The following is a 25,841-nucleotide window of genomic DNA, read 5'->3' on the forward strand; positions in this document are numbered from 1 at the left end:
AAAGGGTTAGGGATGTAGCTCAGTGGTGGAGCACACCTGGGTTCAATTCCCAGTGGTACACGTGCGCGCACGCACACACACACACACACACACGCGCACACACACACACACACACACACACGCGCGCGCGCGCGCGCGCACAAAAGAAAGAAAACAAGTGTAGTTTTTTTCTGTTTCAATTGGCCAGTGGTTCTCAATTCTGGTAGCATGAGAAAATCACCTGGAAGCTTCTAAAAGTGCAGATGTTCCACAACTTATAATGGATTATGTTCCATAAACCCATCATAAATTGAAAATATCAAAGGTCAAAAAATGCACTTAATCTACCTACCCTACTGGACACCATACATAATTTACCTTAAAAGTACTCAGAACACTTATATGAGCCTTGATTTGGGCAAAATCTCTAATACAAAGCATACTTTATAATAAAATATTGAATAAATATTATAAAGTCAGCTTCATAATAAAGTGTTAAATATTTCATATAATTTGTTGACTACTGTACTGAAAATGAAAAACTGAAAGGTTGTATGAAGACTCATTCCTGAATACAAATCACTTAGCACCATCATAATGTCCAAAATGTTTAAGTTGGAACTGTTCAAAATAGGATACTGTATACACTAATGTATGGGCCTCATTTCAGACTTGACTGGTCTTGGGTAGGGCCTGGATATTGCTGTATTTTTTTAAAAGCTCCCACAATGACCCTAATTTGTAGCCAAGGTTAAGAGCTATTGCAACTTCAGTTACATTTTAAGAAAAAAAAATATTTTTTTTTTTGTCTACATTCAGGTAGACCTACTTTACATGTTTAATGTGGGTATGTAGCAGCTAGAGATGCGCTAAGAACTGTCACAACAATGCCATGAAGCAGGTACTGTACTAACCCTGTTCCACAGGTAAGGGGACAAGCACAGAGGTTAATTTGTTGAGTTCACACAGTTACAAGTGTCAGGATGATCAAAAAACCCAGCTCTCCATAATAAAAAGTCAGCAAATAAAAACTCAATAAAACAAGCACTACTTGCCATATAAGAAACAGGGGTGTATTTCCTATTGAGCGATTCCACCTCCTCCAAGACATGATTATACACAGACATCATTCTTCTTTCATATTCACTATCAGCATTGGCTGTTCCACTAGATCCATATTCCTGGAAACTAAAATAAAGATCAGTATCAATCAACCAAAATGGTAACTCTTTCAATGCCTAAATGTGCCAGGCTTTCCATATATTCCAATTTAATTTTTAAAACAAAGAAATAATTTCTATTTACAGATAAGGAAACTGAGGCTTGGAGAGGTTAATTATACCTACATTCATCTAACTAGTAGGTAGCAAGCTGGGATTTCAACCCAGATCTGATTTCAAAATGATGTAATTAACCACTCTGGTTGTTAAGCAGTATAAAAGTATCTAAACTTGTCACTGCCATGAGGCAAAAGAAACACAAGGTATCTGAAAAGGAAACTATCAATAAAGCCAGCTGATAAGTGTTAAATTAGCAATTAGATACATGAATAACAGATCAGAATATAGAGACAACTGAAGAGTGCTATAGGAAAGACTGCTCTTGAACAAATCACTAGGTGAAGCAGGACGAATATTTGGAAAGATGTAAAGTACTGGGGCATACATGGCTGGAGAGATGCTATGAACTAAAGCCTGGAAATAAAATGCACAGAAATGTGCAGGGAAGAGCTGGTATACAGAGCATGCTGGGCAACGTTTAAAAAGTTCCTTCCTTTTTCTTTTATTGCTTCAAACACCACACATTTCTGAAACTGTTTCTGAGATGAGAAGGTAAAACCCTTGCATCCTAACTAAACTTTGAGAGGACTGATTGAAAAATGCAATACAGTAATTTAAATATGTTGGGTATAGCACTGGTATTATACCCTTATATCCTTTTACTGCCTACTATGTGCAAGGCACTTCACCAGACATTTTACATAAGTAATTTCATAACCACTCTGGGAAACAGGGATCATTCTCTACCCACAGTTTTTATATATGTAGCTTCAATGAGAGTAAACATGTCATACAGAAAAGGGTTCACATTAATATTTGCCTGGGTCCAAAGCTCTCTTTTCTGCAGTCCTACATTTTAAGTTCCGTTAAGACAAGAAATGAAGATATTAAGATGGATTGGGTAGATGGAAAAAAAAAATAGCCAAGTGACCGTATTGGAAAGTGATTAACATTTTAAAACAGACAGTAAAGATCTCAGAATTGCCCTGAAATAAAACTTTAGGGTAGAGAAGTTTAAGTTGCTTTCTTGATGACATTCTCTTTGAGGAAGCTGATTCTGAAATCTCAGGTCTTACTACATTCAAATTATAGACAAGAAAATGTATATTCTAAGATAGAATACTCGGGGGGGGGGGCCCACAATGCATTGTTCTTTAATAAAAATAATTATTTTAAATATGAGATTAGTTATTAAAGAAGAGAAGAATTTTAATAAAGTAAAATCAGGAATTTCTTTTGGTTTAGGAAATCAAAAAATGAAAAATTTCAAGTTCAATTGTATTAACTCAGGTGTAGTTATACAAGAATGTAGTTAAACAAGAAGGAATGTTCATATACAAAGAACTCCTTCCCAGTTATTTAAGTTGAGGTGACAGGAAGCAGATTTAAGTATACAATGGAAATTTATGTATGGTCACTAACTATGTGACCCTGGGCAAATGTCGGAAGAATTCTTCCTGTTTTGTTTTTTGTCTTTAATTTCCTTTCTGAAACACTGTGGTAATGATTAGGAAAAATAAAATATATAAAAGTGTTTTGTAATGTAAACTACTATTAGAATTACCTTGCTGATTCTGGATCCAAAATCAGGGCCTCTATGGCATGAGATATCAGTAAACAGCTCTGCTGCTGTCTAGGTTATTGTTAAGGTTAAATATGAAAACAGAGAGACCCACTATGGATTTTATAGTATCTGAATACTCTAGAGAGTCAAGATGAGGACTGTGTTTTTAGTGAAATCATAATGTTATGCACTCAAATGATCTGTGGCTCTATTTCTTCTAAGATATACTGCCTGTCCTAGCAGCTGTCAAACTGTTCCAGAAAGGGTATTTCAGATGTGTATAAAGTGGAAAAGGGGACCAGGCAACAGACCTGATAATTCACAGCAACCACTTTTATCTGTCTTAGATAACCAGGTTCTTCACAAGAATTTGAAACAAACAAGAAAAGAAAACAAAAAAGGTTTCGTTGCTACAAGTTTTTTTTTTTTTTTAAAAGAAAGAAACCAATGGTCTGTAGACTTTTAACTTCATGATTCCTCAGCTAGGACTCAAGGGGTCTGTCAATTCCCTTGAAATTATATGTAAATTTTGGGGTATGATATGCATTTTGTAGGGCAGAAGATTCATAGTATCCATTAGGGTTTCATCAATAAACTAAAAATGTCAAGAACTATTGATTGGCAAGTCCTACAACTTAATATAATTTTTTTTCCTCCTTCCAAAAATGATTTGAAGTTCTTAATAAGAAAATATGGAAGGCTGGGGATGTGACTCACTGGTAGAACACTGGTAGGTCTAGAATGCATGAGTTCTGAATTGATTCCTTAGTACTAGTAGTACTGCTGGGGTGGTGGGGGGAGAGGGAAAGAAGAAGAATGAAAAATGTAAAGAGGATTTAGGAAACAAAAGTGATGATTAAAACTACTAACTAGATCATTGATAAAGGTGATGAGAATTAGCCATGAAGAAAGTAGTGGCAAAATGTACTGCTGGAACTCAAGTGGGCACAAGGTATACACCACACTGGTAGGACTGAGGTTGTTTATTATTATTATTTTTAATGTAGATGGGGTCTTGCTATGTTGCCTAGGCTAGCCTCCAATTCCTGGGTCCAGGTGATCCTCCTGCCTCAGCCTCCTAAGTAGCTAGAACTATAGGAGTATGTCACTATGCTGGGCAGGACTCAGGCTTTGGATATTCTCTTCCTGGAAGTACAGAGAGAACACCACTGAGCCACCACTTTTTTTTTTTTTTTTAAAGTCTGGCTTAAGTTAAAAAGTATAATTATTCTGTTTATATTCACAGGGAGAAGTTATTAATTATAAGAAATTTGAAGGCTATCTAATGTAGATTTTGTGTACAGGCATTGCTGAAGTATTTAGTCTACGTTTAAAAAGAATACTTCCCCAAAACAAGAAATACAAGATGAGCAAGCTTAGGATACAGTTCTACATTCCTCAAAGTTGCAGAGTCAGCATCAAAAGATGCCTGATAAAGATCCGCATATCTGGAGGCAAGGCTTCGGAACTCTTCCATGGACTGTTTCATCTGTAAAGAAGGAAAAAAATCAATATGACAAACAAACATGCTACTCTTATTGCATAAACAATACAAAAATGAAAACCCCATTCTTAGACAAAAATTCTCAGACAAATTTTCAAGGAAAATTACTCTTATCATTCTATTTGTTTTCATAAATTTTGTTAAATAAAATCAACATAGATAACAAATGAAACTACAAATGTTGATAAGATTATGATTTCTATATAATATATAGAAATACAAACATTAACATTTTACCTTCAAGTTCTACTAAAATAATTTTCAAAAACATTTCAAGGTTTAAAATACAATTCCATTCTCTTTATATAAATATATAGAACCCAATGAGACATCATTGATCACTTTGTTGCTCTAATAACACATTAGTCTATATGGCAAGAAAGATGAGTTAATAAGCATTTGACACAATGTCTGAGTCAAACTTCTGATTTTCCCTTTCAGAACTTTTTATCTCATAGTCAGTTTAAAAAACCTCAAGGGAAAAAAAAAAACCCTCAAGAAAATAAAAACAGCACTGAATGCAGAGTTAACACCTGCCTGATTGGAGATTCGACCACATCTCTGAAGGTCATTTCCTAAGGTCATGGCAATTGTTGTGGCAATCGCAGGTGGGGGGCTTGTTTTTAGGCTATTACAAGTGCAGATGAGTTGAGAGAAGGCTTGTAGAAGGTCAATCCTGAGTTTTACAAATTCACACTGAAAACTTAAAGGATTCAGTGGTGTACTGGCAGCCTGGAATAAAAAAGAGATATTTAAGGCAAAGTAAACACAACAGGGAGATGGGGTAGCACTAATTAGAGTTGGCCTTCTGAATCTGCAGATTCTGTGTCTGTGATTCAACAAGCTTGGTTAAAAATATCTGGAAAACAAATTGCATCTATAATGACATTATAGACTAATTTTTCTTGTCTTTATTCCCTAACCAACATAGTATAACAACTAACTACATAGTATTTAAATTGTAGTAGGTATTATAAGTAATCTAGAGATAATTTAAAATGAGGATGTGCCTAGGTTACATGCAAATGCCATTTTATTCAAGGGATTTGAGTATCTGTAGATTGTGGTATATGCAGAGGGTTAAGGAACCAATCTTCCTGAATACCAAAGATGATTATATTTGTCAGTTTATTCACAAGTGCAATAGTTACAACACTGATGGATAAACACCTAAATTTTATATAGAGAATTATATAATATTAGAAAGAAAAACTTGTTATTAGCATCAGCTCTTCATGTTCTATCAATTTACAACAGTTCCTTCCTTCTTATATTCACAGACACCCCACAACCTGTGGGCTTGCTAGATGGTTATCAATTAAGACATCATTTTAGAGATGATTGAATGACATTACTATTTTTCCAAGGTCCTTTATCACCTTTCTCCCTTTCTAACCTGAAATTCTCATCACTGGAATCATTAATATCATCTTGAAAAGTTGGGCAGGAAGGAAAAGAAAGATAAGGACAGGAGAAATATTTCTACACAGTTACTGTTAAAAAAAAAAGCACAAAATTGCCTCAAGGCTGCCTTCAAACCCACATTAATTAAAAAAGTTTCTAAGTGGGCACTTGAGAGATCCTGAGAGGCCACCAAGAAAGAATAGGTTATTACACACAAATAAGTTTCAATGAGGATAGAGGGGTGAAAGGGGTAAGTCTTGGATAGCAAAGAGTAGCATTAGCTAGATATGTGGTGGGGGTGGGTGGGGTGGGAATGATAAGTCAAACCAGCATGAAAAGAGAACTAAGATAATTACTTCATCTATTTAGCAAACGTCCAAGTGGAGAACTTAGCTGTTTTCAACAAAAGGCACATACTAAGAATATGCTAATTTAACAATAAAGGGAGGCATGGAGAAATTAATCTTCCTCTATGATATGATCTTCTTAAAACTTGCTGATGCTGTTACTTAGACTCTACCTCATACTACTTTGTTAGCAGGAGAGCCAGACATGCATTTTAGGGGTTGTAGGAATCAGTTACAATAGTATCCATTTGGCCAAGTATCACATATTGACTTTAATGTACTTCTGGTGTCAAATATGAATTATATTAAGTGATAAGTCATGTTTTACTCTACAAAATAAGAAGCTACTTCCTACATTCCTTATAAGAGTGTACACTCACCTGATATCCTTCTCAAACTGCCAAGGCCCTTGATGAAACATTTCCTATTAAGTAGAGGTAATAACTATACTCAGTATATTTTCTTTGTGGTCTTCAACCTTTGTAATATTTTGTTCTAATTATGAAACAGTACATATTAAAGTATTAATGAGACCCTTTCAATAGTTTTTAATTTCTTAAATGAGTTCTGATTTGCTCTTGTAAAAAGACATATTTGCTCTGCCTTCTCTGCCCTAGCACCTACTGGCTATTTTAAATTTACTGCTTGTCAACAACTTTAGAAGGGACATGCATACTATGATACTGTAATATAAATAGTGTATGGACCATCTTACCAGACAAAAAACACTGGTAATATTGTTCTAACATGCATCATAAAACTGAAAGATAAGCAAGGTACAGTCATAGCTAGGAGAAAGATTTGTCTGCTACTCTGGATTTATTTCTAACAAGAAACATTTGATTGATGATAACCTTGAAAGTGATGTTCCATCTTGGATCATGTTATACTGAAGGAAAGCAATGTTAGATATAGAACACATGTTCAAAAAGAACACAGAAAATATAGATTTGTCAGAGGTCAAAGACTTTAAAATTTAGACTCCAGAACTATGAGTAAGGCTGAAAGGAAATAAAAGAAGTATCATTTACTTTCCTTTACACTAGGGCTAAAACTTAAACAGCAGATAAAACAAACACTGTTATAGTCAGAACTATCCCAAACTTTCCCCAGGAAGGAATTATTTCATTCAGTTCAACACAGCCAGGCAAAGAAACAACGATCGTCTTCTCATACTCACTCTGGGCTGAGAAGAATGGCTGGCAGAACTGTACCCATTATCTAAATCCCTCTTTTCCTGTCCTATTATTTGTTATTTTTCTTCTTTGTGTCTTTTCCCCCACTTTTGTTTAAACATACAGAGTTAAATTATCTTAAATGTGCATATAATGCTACTTCACTGAATTTCTGATTTATAGAATATGGCGTATATTCTAAATGAAGCTAGCTAAAGAAAATAATGAGGGTAAAAAGAAAATAACCTGATAAGATCATTAAAAAAATACATGTAACAATCACATTAACATAAAATTCACCTGTTTTTTTGTTTGGTATGGGGGATTGAGCCCATGGGCACTTAACCACTGAGCCACATCCCCAGCTCTTTCTGTATTTTATTTAGAGATAGGGTCTTGCTGAGTTGCTTAGGGCCTAAGTTGCTGAGGCTGGCTTTGAACTTGGGATCCACCTGCCTGATCTGCTGGGATTGCAGGTGTGTATCACCACGCCCAGTAAAATTCACCATCTTAACCATCTTTAGGTATATACTGAGTATATTCATATTGTCATAAAATATCTACGGAACTTCTTCATCATGCAGAACTGAAAATTCTATACTCATAATCTCCCTTTCCCCCGCTCCCAACCCAAGAGTAACCACCATTCTACTTTCTGTTTCTATGTATTTGACTACTTTATTTTATTCATTTATTTATTTTGCAGTGCTGGAGATCAAACCTAGGGCTGCGTGCATGCAAGGCAAGTGCTCTACCACTGAGCCAGACCCCCATCCCCCAAAGACTTTTTATAATTTTCCTTTCCCCTTCCTTTCCTTTTTGATGTATTGAACTCAGGGCACTTTACCGCTGAGCTACATATCCAGTCCTTTTTGTGTTTTATTATAAGACAAGGTCTTACCAAGTTAGCCTAGGTTGGTCTTGAACTGCGATCTTCCTGCATCAGCCTCCAGAGAAGCCAGGGTCACAGCCATACTCCACCAACTATAATTTTATTTCTAAGAAGCCAGACAACTCTATTATTTATCATTTTGTTGGGAAATTAAACACCTAATGTTGCTATGGGGTTCCCATAAGCACAGAATTTTTACCTGTGATTTATCTGAAGCAGGTGAAAAGCTGCTTCAGATAAATCACACCTTACCTTAAGCCTCCTCTTAAGGAGTACCTTGTACAATCTCAGATTATGATAGTTTATATCAGGAAGCAAATGAAGTCTATGTTCATATGAACTCAGAAAACTACTCAAAAAATTTCTCACTTGTCAAGTGAACAGATAAAAGAACAATTTTCAAAAAACCCTGAAGAGTATAGTATAACCAGAAATGTGGGAATTTTCCAAGGACTCTAGGGATCCTACTGCCTTCTCCTCTAGACAAATCTGAAGTGGAAAATAATTTCTTTAACACCTGATCAACCCACCATGGGGGGGTCTCATTATGTTGCCCAGCCTGGCCTCAAATGATCTTCCTTCCTCAGCCTCCAGAGAAGGTGGAATTATAGGCATGAGTGCCAGGCTCCTGTTTCTTTTCTTTCTTTTTTAAATCTTCAAAGCACTGTGTTTGGTATATAGCAAATTCTTAAAATCTACTGAATAAAAGAACTACACTTTAAAAAGGGAAAATCTGAGGCCCAATAAATTTCTCAGGTTGCAGTGTGTTTATGGCAGAACTGAGACTTAAGGGTATCCTGTCTGTGAATCAAGTGCTTTCTTCCTATGTCAGAATTCAGTACTTAAATATACATCCTTCACAAATCATTTAAAAGAGTATTAAACATTCAGCAGAACTTTCTATAAAATTAATTCTATCTGTATCACTCTTCTGTAAGCCTCTTTCAGTTTTTATCATTTAATGTATTGAATGATTAACAATTTTCTGCCCCACATAAACTAGAAAATGAAATAATTTTATTGATCTGAACCAATATTATAACCTCAGATATTCTGAAGCATTTATTAGCCTGATATAGCCAACAACAATCTATTCCCAGAATTATGATAGATGACACCACCCTTTAAAATGGAGAGGAGGGTTAAGGTAAGGTGTGAGCTAAGCACGAGTGAGGCCCTGGGTTCAATCCTCAGCATCCCCTTAAAAAAAAAGAGAAAGAGAGAAAGGAGGGGAGCCTCTACATTCTTTTTAAATAAATGTCAATCACTTCTAGTGTAAAAACATAAAGGATACTTCAAAGAAATATGTGCCCCACAGTAGTCTGAACATAGTCTCTTTATTGTCTATTTATTCTTTGATCTCCTTTGAGGTATTTCTTCTGGGATGGCCCACCATTAAAAAATATTTTATATATGTTATAAATGTGTGTAAATAGGTACCAAAGTTTTAAGGTCCTGTCTCACTTACAACATGCAATTTTTAAAGTTGTATAACAATACTTCAAAAATGATTAATGTTGATTATATAAACTCTTTACTTTTAAGTGGAAAAAGCCCTTCATTGATGCAGAAAATGCTCATTTTATGGAATAGGAATAGGTTTTACTTAGGAATATAATTTCAAGAAAACAAGAAATATTAAAGGTTTTCCTTCTCTGAAACCCTTACACCTTCTTGGCAGAGAAAATAAAAATTACAGGTGACCAATTGTTAATTTGGATATCACACAGAGGTAAAAAGGGACACACTAATCCTTGATAATTTCTTCTTTATCTATAAAGCAAGAAACTCACTGAGGATGGAGCTCAGTGAAAGAGAGCTTGCCTAGCATGCACAGGCTCTGGATTCAATTCCTAGCGTCACAAAAGAAAGCAAAAAAGTCTATTTACTAAGCAAGTTAACTGCAAGGTATGAGATGAGGTTAGGAGTTTACGTTTGATGGTGGTACTGCGTCAGGCTGACATCTTATTAATGGAGTCCAGAGAGGAGGGATTCTGTCTCCATGCTATTTACCCTGAATTCAGCAATCCTTTTACATGTGGCACCTCACATTTTATAAAAACAGAACATATACTTTCATCAATCTATGAATTTTAAAAAGGGGACAGGGCTAAGGTTTATTTCCATGACCTACTTGTAAATTTGATATTGCCAGATATACATACCAGCAGTGATCTCTCAAGTAGTTAAAATAGAATAACCCCAAATAGAGAGAATTCTCACACAAATCATTATCACCAAGGGAAAATTAAAAAGACTTACTGTTAAGGAGGCAATCCCTTTGTGGTAGAATTTTAAAGATTCAGCAATGCAAGAAAGTGCTGAACTGTAATTCTCCTCTTGCAACCCAGTAAGACACTGTTCTGCATGTGAGAACTCCTTCAAACTATTCAGCCAGAAGTAGAAGTGTTCTGAGGCAACCTGAGTCAGCAAACTCTGATAAAGCTCTCTGGCCATGTCATGATTACCCTGAAAAAGAAAGAAAGTAATAGAAGGGGCACATGATAAAGTTCTTGCATTTGAAGTTGATGCAGCAAGTCAAAGACAAACCCAAACTCTAGATAAGCTTGAATAAGCATTCCTCATATTATGTAATTTTTTTGAGATTCAGTCTGAATATTTCCTCAGAGAAAATATGCTGAGCTGCTTTTATGTAACATATGCCTTAAGTTCTTTACTAAAACAGTTCCAGTTTCAAAGAGAAAACAAATGCAATTAACTATAATCCAAGACGAGATCTTTAGTCTGAAATAGAAATATAGAAAGTATATATACTTACTATATATATGTCATTCTAAATGAACTATTATTTTGTGAAGTAAAAGGAACCCCGGGGGGGAGGGGCAGTTGTAGGGGGGAATGTGAATACCATTCAATGCCTGGGGGTCAGGGATGCTCAATGTCCTGCAATGCTTTGATGCTTGGGTGGTTTGTTATAACAAAGAACATTATCCTGCCAATAGTGTTCCTCTCCCATTTGAGAAACAGTTTAAAACCTGAGAATGTATACTTCAATCACTCAGCCAAATGCTTCTCAAAGTCTCTGGACCTAGATCCAAAGACTTCTGTACTACTTAACCTTTATATTTCTTCTCAAAGAAAGTTAATAAAAATTGTTGGGCTTTTCATATCACTATGAAAAGTACACTATATCACAACTTTCCTGCTTCTTTTAAAGAATGATAAGGTTGGGAAGAGAAAGGGAAAAAAGATAATATATTGATAAAGGAGGCAGAAACAGTAGGCATCATGAAAGTAGTATGAACAATCTATAGCCAGAGTTCGATTTTAATTTCCTCATAACACTGATAAATACCAACAACAAATACAGCATTCTGTTATGAGAAAGGTTAAAACTTCGGTCCTTTTCTTCATCATTCTTAGAACCTATGAGTAAAAATTACTTCAACCTTTATTTTCAGTTTTGATGACTAATAATCACAAGATATACAATATATGACTTGACATTTCCCTCAACCCTGGTTACTCGGAAGAATACATACCATTCGGGAAGCCTGTCTGGCAATTCGGTACACAGTCCATCCATTGGAGACGCTTTCAAGCTGCTGCTTAATTATTGCCTTTACTTCAGCAGATAATGCTTTCTGGCTGGCTACAAAAATCACAGTAGCCAAACTCACCTAACATTGAGCAAGAAGTAAGAAATTCATGTAATTTTGTCCAGTATCACAGATAACCTACCCAAGAGGGAAAAAATGAACTAGGGTTCATTCAAAAAGAATAAATTTGTTTTTCACTGACATTTATTTTAAGAATTTCTTTCTAAAGCCACTGAACAACTGATTCCATTAAGAACATTATTTATGAAAGTAAATAATTAAAAACAATGTCCATTCATAAGGATAAATACAATCACAAAATGAGATCTCATACGTCAGTGAATTGCATAGATATACTTATCAATATAGATGATTAGCAAAATTAGAAAACTGCAAAGGATTTCAGTAGTATAACATTTACATAGTTAAAATACACAAAGTAATACTACATATTACTTAGGAACATACATTTATCATGCATAGGAATGATAAATACCAAATTCAGGATGGTGGTTACCTCTGAGAGAAGGGAGATGCTATTAGGGTGCTTCAGCTGTATTGGTGATACTTTCTATAGATTCCTGGGTCTTACTCTGTCTTAAACCAGCTGATGAATGCAAGAGCTTTTACTGTATTATTCCTTAGATTTTTTTTTCATAATTAAAAACTGCCTTCTGCCAGGCACAGTGGCACACGCCTATAATTCCAGTGATTTGGGAGGCTGAGACAGGAGGATGTGAGTTCAAAGCCAGCCTCAGCAAAAGTGAGGTGCCAAGCAACTCAGTGAGACCCCATCTCTAAATAAAATACAAAATAGGGCTGGGAATGTGGCTCAGTGGTTGAGTGTCCTTAAGTTCAATCCCCGGTACCTACCAGAACAAATAAACAACAACAACAACAAAAACCTGCCTTCAAGGGATTAAAAAACTTGAGTTTAAAATGCTACTTCAATAGAAAATAAATGTTACCAACTACCTATTGTTGATACAAATGAAGATATTGTTAAACACATTGTGATAACTGCATGGTGTCATTTCCATGACCACTTGCATTTAGTCATCAGGGCAACATTTTCTGATAGCCAATGATGAGATGGGGGTCAGTCTGTTACTCAATGTCCCTTGAGGATTACACATAAAACAGGCATGAATAAGTCATTGCTTTTTTCCAAGTTCTAGCTTCAGGTGAAGAGAAACAACATAGAGTGGCCCTCTTAGAGCTCTCATTTAATTTATGACTCTTCGGAATGTAGCCTACTCTAAGCCTTGGAGAACTTTCAACTAAAAATTATTTTATATAGCCTTTACAGCTTCTGTTGCTTTCCAAGCACCCAAGTTTCCTAATCCCAAGTCTATAGAAGCCTAAATTGAATCCTAAACAGCTGTACAGGTCCTGTAATGGAAAATGGAATTTGGGTAAATTTATTGTCATTATTAGATTCCTAACATATTTTCTGAGATGCAAAATAGTTCAGTTTATTATTTATTTGTGTAAGAAATTCATTTTCATTTCATCCTTTGTGATAAAAGAAAAACACAAGATTGAAGGCTTTGGCTAAAATAAGCTGACTGAGAGTTTAGGAAGAAAGTAATTTTAGATCTGAACTAAACATGGCTTCCATGTCAAAAGTGAAAATACACCTTGCGTATCCCTCATTTGAAATGCCTATGACTAAAAGTATTTCATTTTTTGGAATGTTTGCATAGATTTTACTGTTTGAGCATCCTTAATTGGAAATACTCTGAAATCTGAAACTTTTAAAGCAGTTTTGAACAGTTTCTGCTTACAAAGTTTTAGATTTCAGAAGAATTCAGGTTATGGATTTCTGGATTAGAAATGTTCAATTTGCAGTACAAAAAAATTCATCATCAGGGCTGGGGTTATGGCTCAGCGGTAGAGCGCTCGCCTCCCATGTGCAAGGCCCTGGGTTCAATCCTCAACACCACATAAAAATAAATAAAAGTAATTGTGTTCAGCTACAAAAAAAATATTTAAAAAAATTAATCGTACCCATTTTATACTGACTTCAGCACACTCTCAGTCTTTGATATTACTTTAACCTATTTGTTTCATAAGGAAAGTTAATCAGTAGAGTTGACTTCTTAAACAATTCCCCCCTAGACTAGATCTTGTCATTCCAGAAGGTTTAAAAAAAGGCTATTTACCAGAAGTTCCTGTTGCTTGTCTGTGGCTGATCGTCCGATCACCTTGTAGAGCTCCATGAGGTCACCAAGCATTCCATCGCCCAACACTGGCAGCTGCATGGCAATAGCTGCCAGGCAATGGCACATCAGAATCCGGGAAGCATCCTGAGCACTGTGCAACTGAGTTAGCAAGGTTTCAACCACTGACTGGCTAAGATGGGGCCTGCCCTTGGCCAATTTCACCATACAATTTAGAGCAATCTGCACACCAAAAAGAAAGTGGACTAGTTATAGTTATTCTTTGAATGTAGTTAAGTAAAACTATAAAGAAAAGAAATTTGTATAAATTATTGATAAAAATCAAGAGGAATGTTTTTTACAGGCATAACTTTTTCTTCTTCTTTTTTTTTTTTAAAGAGAGAGAGAATTTTTAATATTTATTTTTTAGTTTTTGGCGGACACAACATCTTTGTTTGTATGTGGTGCTGAGGATCGAACCTGGGCCACACACATGCCAGGCAAGCACGCTACTGCTTGAGTCACATCCCTAGCCCCATAACTTTTTCTTCATAAGAAATGTGTGACACACTAAATCTCACATTGGGATTGCGAAGTATACCATATTTAAAGTAACAAGTCAGGACTGTATATCAATCTATCAACCGTTCACTTCAACCTAAGATCATTAAAAAAAAAAAAAGACAAGATGCAGATCATAAGATCATAAGGAATAATGCTGAGAAGGTAAATATATGCCAACCATTACCATAATTGTACTGCTACTACTTTTCAAGAGCTGAATCAAAAGTGAGGTTTGTAAACTACCTATGCCTGCATTTCCCAGGAAGATTATAAAACTATAGATCCCTATCCCAAACTTAATGAGTTAATGTGCATGTGTGTGTGTATGTTGGTGTTACAGTCTTAGAAAGATACCCTCAGTGACTCTCATCCCACTGATAGGAGACAGGGGAGGGCTTAGAGTTTCTCTCTCTCAGGCCTAGTTAATGATATCACTAATATCCCAGCCATGGAAATCCTTTCACTTTTTCATAGCCAGATGATTTTTTGGGCAAGTTTCTAATAAATATCCACAACTGGTGTGGTGCTTGGAACATGTGACAAAAGGCTGAAGTTCATCTTGCCCTTACTAGCTAGGTGGTTTTAAGCAGGTTACTTATCTCTCTGAATCTTAATTTTCTAATAAGAAGGAGACAAAGTTCATGAAAAGAAATATATAGGAATATATACAAAGACCTTCAACATAATAGACACTCTAACAAGTAATAACAATTATAACAAAGGTTAGAGCATATCTATTATTCTAAAATTCTAATACCTCCTCACTATCTATCTATAAAATCAATTCCAAGTTTTTTAGTATGATATTTGATATTATCCACGAGCTTGTTATGGTTTGGATATGAGGCACCCACGCCCAAAAAAGCTCATGTGTGAGGCAATGAAGGAATATTCAGAGTGAAAATGATTAGATTATGAAAACTGTAAACTAATCAGTGGATTCATTCATTTGCTGGATTAGTAACTATAAGCAGGTAGCTTGCGGCCAGAGGAAATAAACCATTAGATACATGCATTTGGGGTTTACATTTTGTCCCTGGAGCCTTGCGCTCTTTCTCTCTCTCTGCTTCCTGGCTACCAGAGATTTTGGTGTATTTGGCTTGGTACTATAGTCCCTTTTATGAATGTCAATATCCTACTCCAGTTGGGAAACTCCTCTAACAAGAGACCTTTCTTAATTATCTATGCCACTGTGTCAAGTCCAATGTTTTATGGAAACCTACAATCTTCAAAGGGATTTGTTTTTTGCTTTAAAATTTGTTTTAAATGTACTGTGATTCTAAGGAAAAGATCCTCTCAGAATGTATTGTCAAACACACATGTTGTCCATTTCCTTCCTCCACCTCTACATCAACTATTATTAATGGTATTACCATTTTTAGTATTCATCCCTATGATCACATCACACCTTTTCTTATTTCATGCAAAATGAGTCAATGTCTCTTTCAAACCGTAACTTAGTTAAAGTTCTTATATTCTTCAATGTAAGTTCTAAAGTTCTTATATTCTTCAATGTACATCTAAAGTTCTTATATTCTTCAATGTACATCTAACAGCTTTTACTTGTATCACCTATGTTTTTTCAATTACTAATTTTGTATCATCACAGATTATATTTCATGTTTCACTCCAATAACAGTATTTCATTTCACTTTTGAAAATCTAAAACATATCTAAAATAACTTTTTTACTTAAAGTGAAAATTCTTTTTTTTGGCAGTACTGGATGCTTTACCATTGAGCTACATCCTTATCCCTTTTTATTTTGAGACATGGTCTCACTAAGTTGCCTAGGCTGCCCTTGAACTTGCAATCCCCTCCTGCCCCAGCCTTTCTGGTCACTGGGATTACGGGTGTGCACTACCACACTGACCAAAAGTGAAAATTCTTAATGGTTATTCCCTTTGCTTATAAACTAGGGCTTCTATATTAAAAAAAAAAAAAATTAATGAATACTAATTAACGAGCTTGGCTATAGTCATTTCATCATTTTTTGTGTGTTTATTATGGTTTAGCTATGAAGTGTCCCTCAAAAGCTGAATGTTTAGACTCTGAGAGGTGTAACCTAATTAGAGAATTAACCCACTGATATGGAGTAACTGGGTGGTAACTATAGGCAGGAAGGGTGTGGCTGGAGATAACGGGTCACTAAGGGTGTGTCTTTGGTGTTTATATTTTGTTCTTGGTGAGTACAGTACATATAGATTATGCTTCCTGGCTGTCATGTTATGAGTAGCTTTCCTCTGTTATGCCCTTCTGCCATAATGTTCTATAGCACCTTGGGCCCAGAGCTATGGAGCTGACCAACCATTATGGACTGGACCTCTGAAACCATAAGCCAGAATAAACTTCTCCTCCTCTACATTGTTCTTTTAAGGTGTACTGGCTATAGCAGCAAAAAATCTAACTAAAACTGTGGCCTCATCAGTGTTACCTAAGATTAAAATTTCTAAGAGTCTGAGTTCTGCCTATTTAACTTTACAGTGTCTAGGACCATCTTTTGTGTCTATTACAACTTAATATTGACAGCTGATAACAAAATGGGCCAAGGCTATCAAAAGCCTGTTTTCAAAGTGAAGATCTAGGGCAAATGCTTGTTTAAATCAGGAGCTGACAAACTTGTTTGTTGGCCAAACTTAGTCTTCTGCCTATTTTATGTAAATAAAATTTTACTGAAACAGATATCCTCTCCTCACTTTAAACATTTTTTCCATGGCAGATTTTGCCCTATAGTGGCAGAACTGAGTACCTATGAGAGAGAGAGTGTATGGCCTTACGAAACTTAAAATAATTTGACCCTTTCCTGAAAGACTGCCACTCCCTAGTTTAGGCAATGAAAACAGGCATTATATTAAATGATATTTTCACCTTTAAAGTGGCCTGAGCACCTGGACTATCATCTTGACTACAAAGCACCAGAAGGGATTCCAGGCCAAAGACAGCATCTTGCTCCAATGCCACAAGATCTAGAAAAAAAAGCACTAAATTTTAGGGTGATTAAGTAGACAATCTCACTTTCTCTCTCTCTCTCTCTCTCACACACACACATACACATATGACTAAGATACAGAAAATGCTTACATGTGTAAAGCTAATCCTCCTTGAAAAAGCATATGCAAAATTATTTTTGAGATGTAAAGGCTATCTTCAGACTTCTTTTTTTTCTACCACTTCATTGAAGATTATAAAAATATACACACTAAATCAAAGAACTAAACCCATAAAGTTACAAATAAAGCAAAATTGAAATAGCACTGCCAGCTTAGCTAAGGAAAATACTAAGAATAGAAAAACTATGCAGTATATGTTAATCTTCCTAATCAGACATAAATTATGCAGATTGTCCACTTCCACCTCAGATATAATAGTTATCAGTTTCTGACAAATTAACCACTTGAATTAACTCATGAAGTTAATTCATGAATTAACTCATCAAATTAACTCATGAAGTAATGGTGACTCTACACAAACTTATTAATGTTTCCAGTCTGACCTTAAGGCACGACACCGTCCCCTTAGGTGCTTCACATATTAGCAGTAGTTCTGCATCTTTTCATTACCATATAGCTACAATATCCCTGGAAGGTCTAGATTATCACAAATGAATTTTAATTGTATTTATATTACATTATATGTGATATCTGAGAACATACAGCAGTCTTATATATTACATAGAAGAAGATATTTTTATTATGCCATAAATAAGATTGGTTTAAGTTATTCAAATCAGAACCAACATAAAATTTTATGAAATATTTTTGTTTTTGTGTTTGGTACTGGGGATTGAATCCAGGGGCACTTTACCACTGAGTTATATCCCTAGTCCTTTTTTTTTTTTGGTACCAGGGATTGAACTCAGAGACACTCAACCACTGAGCCACATCTCCAGCCCTATTTTATTTAGAAACACGGTTTCACTGAATTGCTTAGCACCTTGCTATTGCTGAGGCTGGCTTCGAACTTGCAATCCTCCTACCTCAGCCTCCCAAGCTGCTGAGATACAGGCATGTGCCACTGTACCCAGCCCCAATTCTTTTTATTATTATTATTTTTATTTTAGGACAAGGTCTAAATTGCTGAAGTTCTCACTAATTTGCTGAGCTGGCCTCAAACTTGTCATCCTTCTGTTACAGTCTCCCGAGTCACTGGGATTACAGGTATGATCCATGGTGCCTGGCTAAGAAATGTTTCTTGAGTTAGTGTAGGATCTTGGCAAATAGTGTAAAAGACCAAGGAAGGTGGTAGTGCTAGAAAAATACAGGTACTATGGGGTTGGGGTTGGGGTTCAGTGGAAGAGCAACTTGCCTAGTATGCACGAGGCATGGGGTTCGATCCCTGGCACCATCACATTAAAAAATAAATAAACAATTACTAATTGGGCATTATGTAAAATTGTGGATGTATAACCGACGTGATTCTGCAATCTGCATTTGGGGTAAAATTGGGAGTTCATAACCCACTTCAATCTAATGTATGAAATATGATATGTCAAGAGCTTTGTAATGTTGTGAACAACCAATTAAAAAGAAAAAAAAAAAGAAAAAATAAATAAATAAATAAACAAAATGAAGGTATTGTGTCTATCTACAGCTAAAAAAATATTTTAAAAATTATAGGTACTAGAAATAAGCCATTTTGAAGGCTAGGTGGGGGATAAGAAGGGCTCCTGAGCTTGTACTACTTAATAAAAATCAAAATAAGCACTGAAACAGGGTGTTCAAGATGCATTTTCTGTTCTTGAACATGGTCAAAAGTTAGAAACATAGGCTGGCGCTCAGTGGTAGAGCGCTTACCTAGCATGTGTGAGGCACTGGGTTTGATCCTCAGCACCACATAAAAATAAACAAAATAAAGGCATTCTGTCCATCTACAACTACAAAAAAAAAAAAAGTTAGGAATATACAAAAAAGTGCGTAATTTTCTTTGCATGTCCTCATTGACTATATCAATCAGTTTAATACTACGTTTGTGTAGAGATGAGTTTTGTGAAAATTTAGTTCACAATTACAGGAGTGGTGCACTCCTGTAATTCCAGTGGCCTAGGAGGCTGAGACAGGAGGATTATAAATTCAAAGACAGCCTCAGCAACTCAGCGAGGCCCTAAGCAACTCATTGAGGCCCTAAGCAACTCAGTAAGACCTGTCACTAAATAAAATATTTAAAAAGGGCTGGGGATGTGGCTCAGTGGTTAAGCCTCTCTGGGTTTAATCCAGGTACCAAAAAAAAAAAAAAAGAAAATTTAGTTCACATTGTTCTGTTAATTTACTTTGCTTCTAGTGAAATTCCTTGTTAAACACCTTGATTAATTAAATAACCTTTCTAGGTTTCTGTATAAATGAAGACACTGTCTTATACCACTGAGGTAGAATTCTAAGCAATCCCTGTCCACAACACCACACATGCAAAGGTAAACAGTGGGAGGAAAGAGATAATGCTCCTAAAACCAACCAACCAACCTTCCTTCCTTCAAACCCAAAGGTGCCTTACCACTGAGCTACATCCCTAGTCCTTTTTATTTTTTGAGACAGGGTCTCACTAAGTTGTTTAGGGCCTTGCTAAGTTGCTGAGGCTGGCCTCAAATTTGTGTTCCTCCTGCCTTAACCTCCACAATTGATGGGATTACAGGCATGTGCCACTGTGCCTGGCCTTCCTAAAACCTTTCACTTTCACAATCTCAGTATCAAAGTCCTCAAATTTTTATTATTTTTCACAAGGACTAAGTAGCCTTGGGAAGCTTGCTCTAAGAACACTTTAGAAGGAAGCAACTATTGATCAAAGCACATAGGGTAAAAATAATAAGGTATTAAAAAACCAAACACAGAATTCTGCCCAAGCCCTAATCCAAAATTATATACAGTTTGAGTCTTGACCAAACTTACCCTTTTCTTGACAAGAAACAGTTATATTTGTTAGGACTCTTACTCCATGAGCTGCAATGCCCCTGTTGTTATGGTAACAACACTCTTGGGCTAATTTGACTAAATCAGAAGATCTAGGGGAAGAACCCACATTTCCTGAACAAGTTGAAAAAAGCAAGACAGATTATAATTCATTCATATAGTTCAAAAGCGGTTCAGTTTATAAGTTCAGTTTAAGTTTAATGAGAAAATCCCTAACAATAAATTTGACAAAATTTTTTTACCTTGACTCCTATTGCCACCATTTCTCTTTACCCATCAAGGTACATCAGGTATATGCTAGCAGTTTTGTAATGACTATGATCTAAAATCAATATAGGACTTTCCCATAAAAATATTAATAAAAATTGACAGAAAAAGTACAAAATCCAAAACAACTATAGATAGTATCCTGGGAATTCTAAAGGAAATGGATTAAGATGGATGTCACTGTAGGATTCTTGTCAGATAAAACCACTCCTTGAAGAGAGCAAATGTAGGAATTCCTGAATACAGAGCTGGGAAATTCTGGGATCATGTGATTCAAAACCCTATTTTTATAGAAGAAGTCAAAGATATTAAGTAGCTTGCCATCAAGGTCTATTTGTTACAAATGCGATATTTTTGTGCTTTTGTATCTTAAGTTCTATGCTACAAATTGCAGCAACTTTTTAAATTCACATTTCAAATTCTGCTATGGAGGGCCGAATTGTGACTATTTTAATTTACAGGAGAGAAGATCCCAGTTATAACTGGATGAGCTTCAAGAGGAATAAAGAGATTTAAGCTTGTTTGTCTTATTAGAAGAATTTGTCATTCTTGTCTTAATTTCCTCTGCTTATTTCTCCATGACTCTTGTCAACTTCAACCTTGTTTTTCATGTTTTTTGAGATTGACAGGAACACTATCAATAATAATTAATTACAATAGGTATAAACCAAGATTACCCTAGACAGTGTTGTTATATGGTCATCTTATTGATTTCTAGTTTAACACAAAAATATTAGCTTAGGTAAAACTCTCAGTGCTTTTAAGGTAGGCAAAATATTAGAAAGATGAAAGTATATATTCTTTTTCTAAATTATGAAAATTGTATTTTCTCTAATTTTTCTTGCTCATGTGATAAAGATAATGCAGATTCCTCTATAAATTTGAAAACATGTTTTATAAATTGCTTTTTTCTTTTTCTCCTTATTAATAACCCCCATAGAAAACTTGAAAAAGGTAGGAAAATTCAAGGAAGAAAACAAAATCTTCCCAAATCCCACAAATCAGCAAGAACTTACTGTTAACTTTTTAAAGAATAAGATTATTTTAATAATTTTGACTTATTTAGAAGTAATTTTCTAAGATTAAAAACACAGTTCTAAAGGCACAACAAATAGTAGAAAAGATTAGTGAGAAAAAAGTCTCCCTCATCCACTTAATGCTACCAATTTCTTAGATTATTATTTGCAAGCATATTTATTCCTTTCTTTTCCCTTTTTTATCCACTATTCTACACCTTACTATAATTTTCTTTAAGTATTATCAAGACTGTTTCATGCCATATTTCTTTTTAATAAATTGCAAGGATTTCTATTGCAATAATATATTGTAATTTCTTTAATGAATACCTTATTGACAGACATTTTTATGATGCTCCACCAATGCACAATATTTTGCTATTACATGAATGATGCTATAAATGATATTGTGTATATAATTTCTTTTCTTTTCCTCCTTCCTTTTTCTTTCTTTCTTTCTTTTTTTGGTACTACTGATCTCATTCTGGAGACACAGCAACATATCTTCCCTACTTCTTACTACTGCTCCAAATTTAGTCTGTGGCATGGGAATGATTAATTAAATTCAGGCCACAAATGTGCATATTAGCTATTAAGGGAGGCGTGGCAATAGAATATCAAGTCTTTTTAGCTTCCTAGTAAGACTAATATGGCAGGAAATTTCCTTTACTCAATAAAATCATCATATGCAGCCATAAAAAGGACAAATAAATGTACATTATAGTTCTTTAATTATTTCAGTTCAAATTAACTGACTAGAAAAGGAAGCAAAAGAGATTTCACAACATTTTCATTAGAACAACAAAGAACTGTAGCCTTAAGTCTGTTAGGTAAACAGGTTCCTCACTGAGTATTAATAAAAGCATTTTAGAGTTAATAATTGTGAATAAGCAACTAGAAAAGCATTATTGAACTGTAATAAAATTTTAATCATTTTCCAGAGATATATTTACACCTATAAGGAAGCATATGACATTTGTTTTTAAAATTCACCACCCGTTGGCCTTTGAAATGTACTTAAATTAAAGGGCATTTTGAGTCAGAGACATAAAAGCAAATCACCTATTTTAAGCATCCTCAAAAACATTGTTTCACTCGAATATAATTCAAAAGGACAAATCAGAGAAGTAGTATCTGTGAGTTAAGATGAAGGAGGCAAGATTTTATTTCCATAAATATTAGTTAAGAAATCATTTTCAAATAAATCACTAGCATACAAAGGAGTATGAGACTAAAACCTTCCCAGATTTAAAACTTCACAGAGGAAACAACTTGAGACATAAACACAGATAAAAGACTTAGCCACATTATCTCTTCCTTACCTGGAGCTAAACTAAAGTACTGTTTGATGGCAATAGTCCCTGATAGTGTGGAAAGGACAGACAACATCCCCAGCTTTAAGCTGTCATAAGGAGTCTGGAGAGCACATTCACAGAGTGCCTGAAATGTGAAGAGAAATGAACACAGAATTTGAAACATCAATATACCTCTAAACTGTCAACTCCATTTAAATTTTCTGGCTTTTAGAAAAATCATACAAAAGGAATTTTACCCATGATTAAAAAACTTAGGTCAAACAGCCAAAATCCTTAGTGAAGCCTAAGGAACATGATAACTAAATATAATGTAGCATCATGGAACAGAAAAAGGATTCTAGGTAAAAACAAAAGGAACTTGAATAAAAGATATACTTTAAATAATAATAATAAACAATGTATTAGTATTGGTTCTTTTGTGTGTGTGTGTGTGGGGGGGGGTACTGGGGATTAAACCCAGGGCCTTATGCATGCAAGGCAAACACTCTACCAACTGAGCTATATCTCCAGCCCAGTATTGGTTCTTTTATAACAAGTTTACCATATTACTATAAAAATGTCAACAATAGGGGAAACTGGGTGTAGTGTATGTGTACTATTTTCTTCATTTTTCTATAAATGCAAAACTATTATAAACCATTTTATTTACCTAAGATATAAGTATGTTATGTTATGTGTATTTAAAAACATTGAGTATGTGACCACTCTATCTAATTTTTAAATAAGTACAGCTATCCTTCATTTCTAGTCATTTACTCTATTTCTAACTGTAATTGTCTGAAGTATTAACTAAAAACTAAATGTTAGTTTTTCTTTCATTGCAGTGAACTATGGATATATGCTCATAGCATGGTGACTCTTGCCTAGCCTGTGTGAAAGGACTCTGTATAACATGACTACATGCAATACAGTGGAACAATTTTCTTGTAAAATGAGGCTAATTCCATACTCCCACAAAGGCAGAGTTTCAGAAAATGAACAAAACTTAAAGTCTAGGGGAAAATAAAAAATTTTGGAAATGGTTAAATTAACCAATAAGTTTAGTAAGATTCTAATTAAAACACCAACAAAATTTTGGAGGAGATTTGATTCCAAAGAGCACATGAAAAAATTAAAATCAGAAAATATCCAGATAAAAATCTGGAAAGCAACATAGTCAAATATACATTAGAATTTAATATATAATAATGGCATTTCAAATCAGAAGGATCACTGAATAAATTTGAAGGACAATTGGTCAGTCACTTGAGTAAAATAAAACTAAATCTGTTTATGGTTAATAAAAGAAAAAAAACAGAACTGTAAAAAATGCTAGGAATTAACATGGAAAAACAAAAAGTAAAAAGATAACTGACAAAATCGGAAAAAAATTATATCACATAAGATCAATAAAAGGTCAATAACCACACACAAAAAGTTCTTATTAATTAATAGGCAAAATCCAATAAAAATCAGCAATTCACAGAAATAACTTATATATAGGCTTTAAAAGTAAGATGTTTAACCTAATTCATATTTTCAAAAATTTAAATTAAAGGAAGTATTGCTTTTCAGATGGATCAAGGTTAATGTGTAACATTGAAGAGTATGGGGAAGTAGGTACTTTCACACATTACTGATAAAGGGTAAAATGGTGTAAACTGTATTGATGGATAATTGGCATTAACTCTCAAAAGTTTAAAAATACATATTATTGAACTCAGCAATTCAAAAATTTATGTTCACAAAGGTAATTTTTTTTTCTTTTACTTTCTTCCTTTTTTTTAGTACTGAGGATTGATCCTAGGGACACTTTTTACCACTGAGCTACATATTCTGCCTGCCCCCGCCACATCTTTTTTTAAACATGGTTTCATTAAGTTGCCTAGGAGCCTTGCTGAATTGCTGAGGCTGGCTTCAAATTTGCGATTCTCCTATCTGTCTCCTGGGTCACTGGGATTACACACCTACACAAAAGTTAATTTTACAAAATATTCAATGCAGCAATGTTAACAGTAACAGTAAAAATTATTGAAAGTTAGAAGCAACTCATAACCTCCATCAATGGAGGACTGGTAGTATAAAGGCAATACTATGTAAGTAAAAAAAAGTAATAGCTCTACCTGCTAATATGAGACAATTTCCAAGATACAGTAAGTGGCAAAAGGTTCAGAACATGCATGTAGTATATTTTCATTTGCACAGATAAAAAAGATGTACAAATTCTTGCATATGGGTGAGTAAGATTAGGAGGATATACAGATAAACTTATATTTAATATTACTCACTGTAATACTTTGAACTCTAGGAATTTATCATGTGCATGTATGCATATTTTTCAATTGAAAGAAAAATCTAATTAACAACAAAAATGGCAGCAACAATAAAAACCATCATGGAAGGAATAGACCTTAAAGAAGCAGGGGATTTGTAGAAATGGAAAAGGAAGACAGTCTAGGTAATGCAAACAATTAAGCCTGAATATAGGGTGTTTATTTGTGTCCAAGAGGAAATATGTTCAAAATAGGTGGAAGCTGAGAGAGAGAATTAAGTCAGATTAGGAGGCTCTTGAATGTCAGGCACAGTAACTTCAGCTTGATGAAAAACGATTAAAGAAGCCATGGAGAGGAATGATGACAGAGTTAGGGAAGAGTACTCTGGCAATGGGAAATAACATAAATTCACAAGAGAATTGAAAGCTAAAGGAGGACAATCCATAGACTATGGTAGTAATTCCAGCAGGTAGTGAAGATGGCCTGAGTTAGAGTTCAGTAGGTAGTAGGAATGAACATTAGAAGATAAGTATGAGATATTTTACTTTGTTTTTTTCTTGTGATGCTGGGGATCAAATAGAGGGCCTTGTGCATACTAAAAACACACTCTATCAATGCACCACACTCCCAGCTAGTGAGAAACATCCTAGATAACAAAAT

General features: G+C 34.8%; 1 protein-coding gene and 1 non-coding gene across 3 annotated transcripts in view; both read right to left on the bottom strand.

Annotated features, from left to right (window-relative positions):
• Ints7 (integrator complex subunit 7) overlaps positions 1-25,841 on the bottom strand; it is a 66,735-nt gene that overhangs the window by 10,424 nt on the left and 30,470 nt on the right. For both annotated transcript variants that reach the window (XM_005329435.5, XM_021729182.3), the window contains 10 exons: positions 22,936-23,053; positions 20,310-20,444; positions 17,299-17,396; positions 13,871-14,110; positions 11,649-11,786; positions 10,408-10,614; positions 4,865-5,059; positions 4,209-4,312; positions 2,824-2,892; positions 1,035-1,167 (listed from right to left, as the gene is read on the bottom strand). In XM_005329435.5, coding sequence (XP_005329492.1) covers positions 1,035-1,167; positions 2,824-2,892; positions 4,209-4,312; positions 4,865-5,059; positions 10,408-10,614; positions 11,649-11,786; positions 13,871-14,110; positions 17,299-17,396; positions 20,310-20,444; positions 22,936-23,053 — 1,437 coding nt within the window. The remainder of the gene's footprint in view (positions 1-1,034; positions 1,168-2,823; positions 2,893-4,208; positions 4,313-4,864; positions 5,060-10,407; positions 10,615-11,648; positions 11,787-13,870; positions 14,111-17,298; positions 17,397-20,309; positions 20,445-22,935; positions 23,054-25,841) is intronic.
• Trnaa-ugc (transfer RNA alanine (anticodon UGC)) lies at positions 23,365-23,437 on the bottom strand. Its single transcript has one exon. It is a non-coding gene; the product is annotated as a tRNA-Ala (tRNA).

This window comes from Ictidomys tridecemlineatus, chromosome 10 (assembly GCF_052094955.1).
Source record: "Ictidomys tridecemlineatus isolate mIctTri1 chromosome 10, mIctTri1.hap1, whole genome shotgun sequence".
Classification (NCBI taxonomy): Eukaryota; Metazoa; Chordata; class Mammalia; order Rodentia; family Sciuridae; genus Ictidomys; species Ictidomys tridecemlineatus.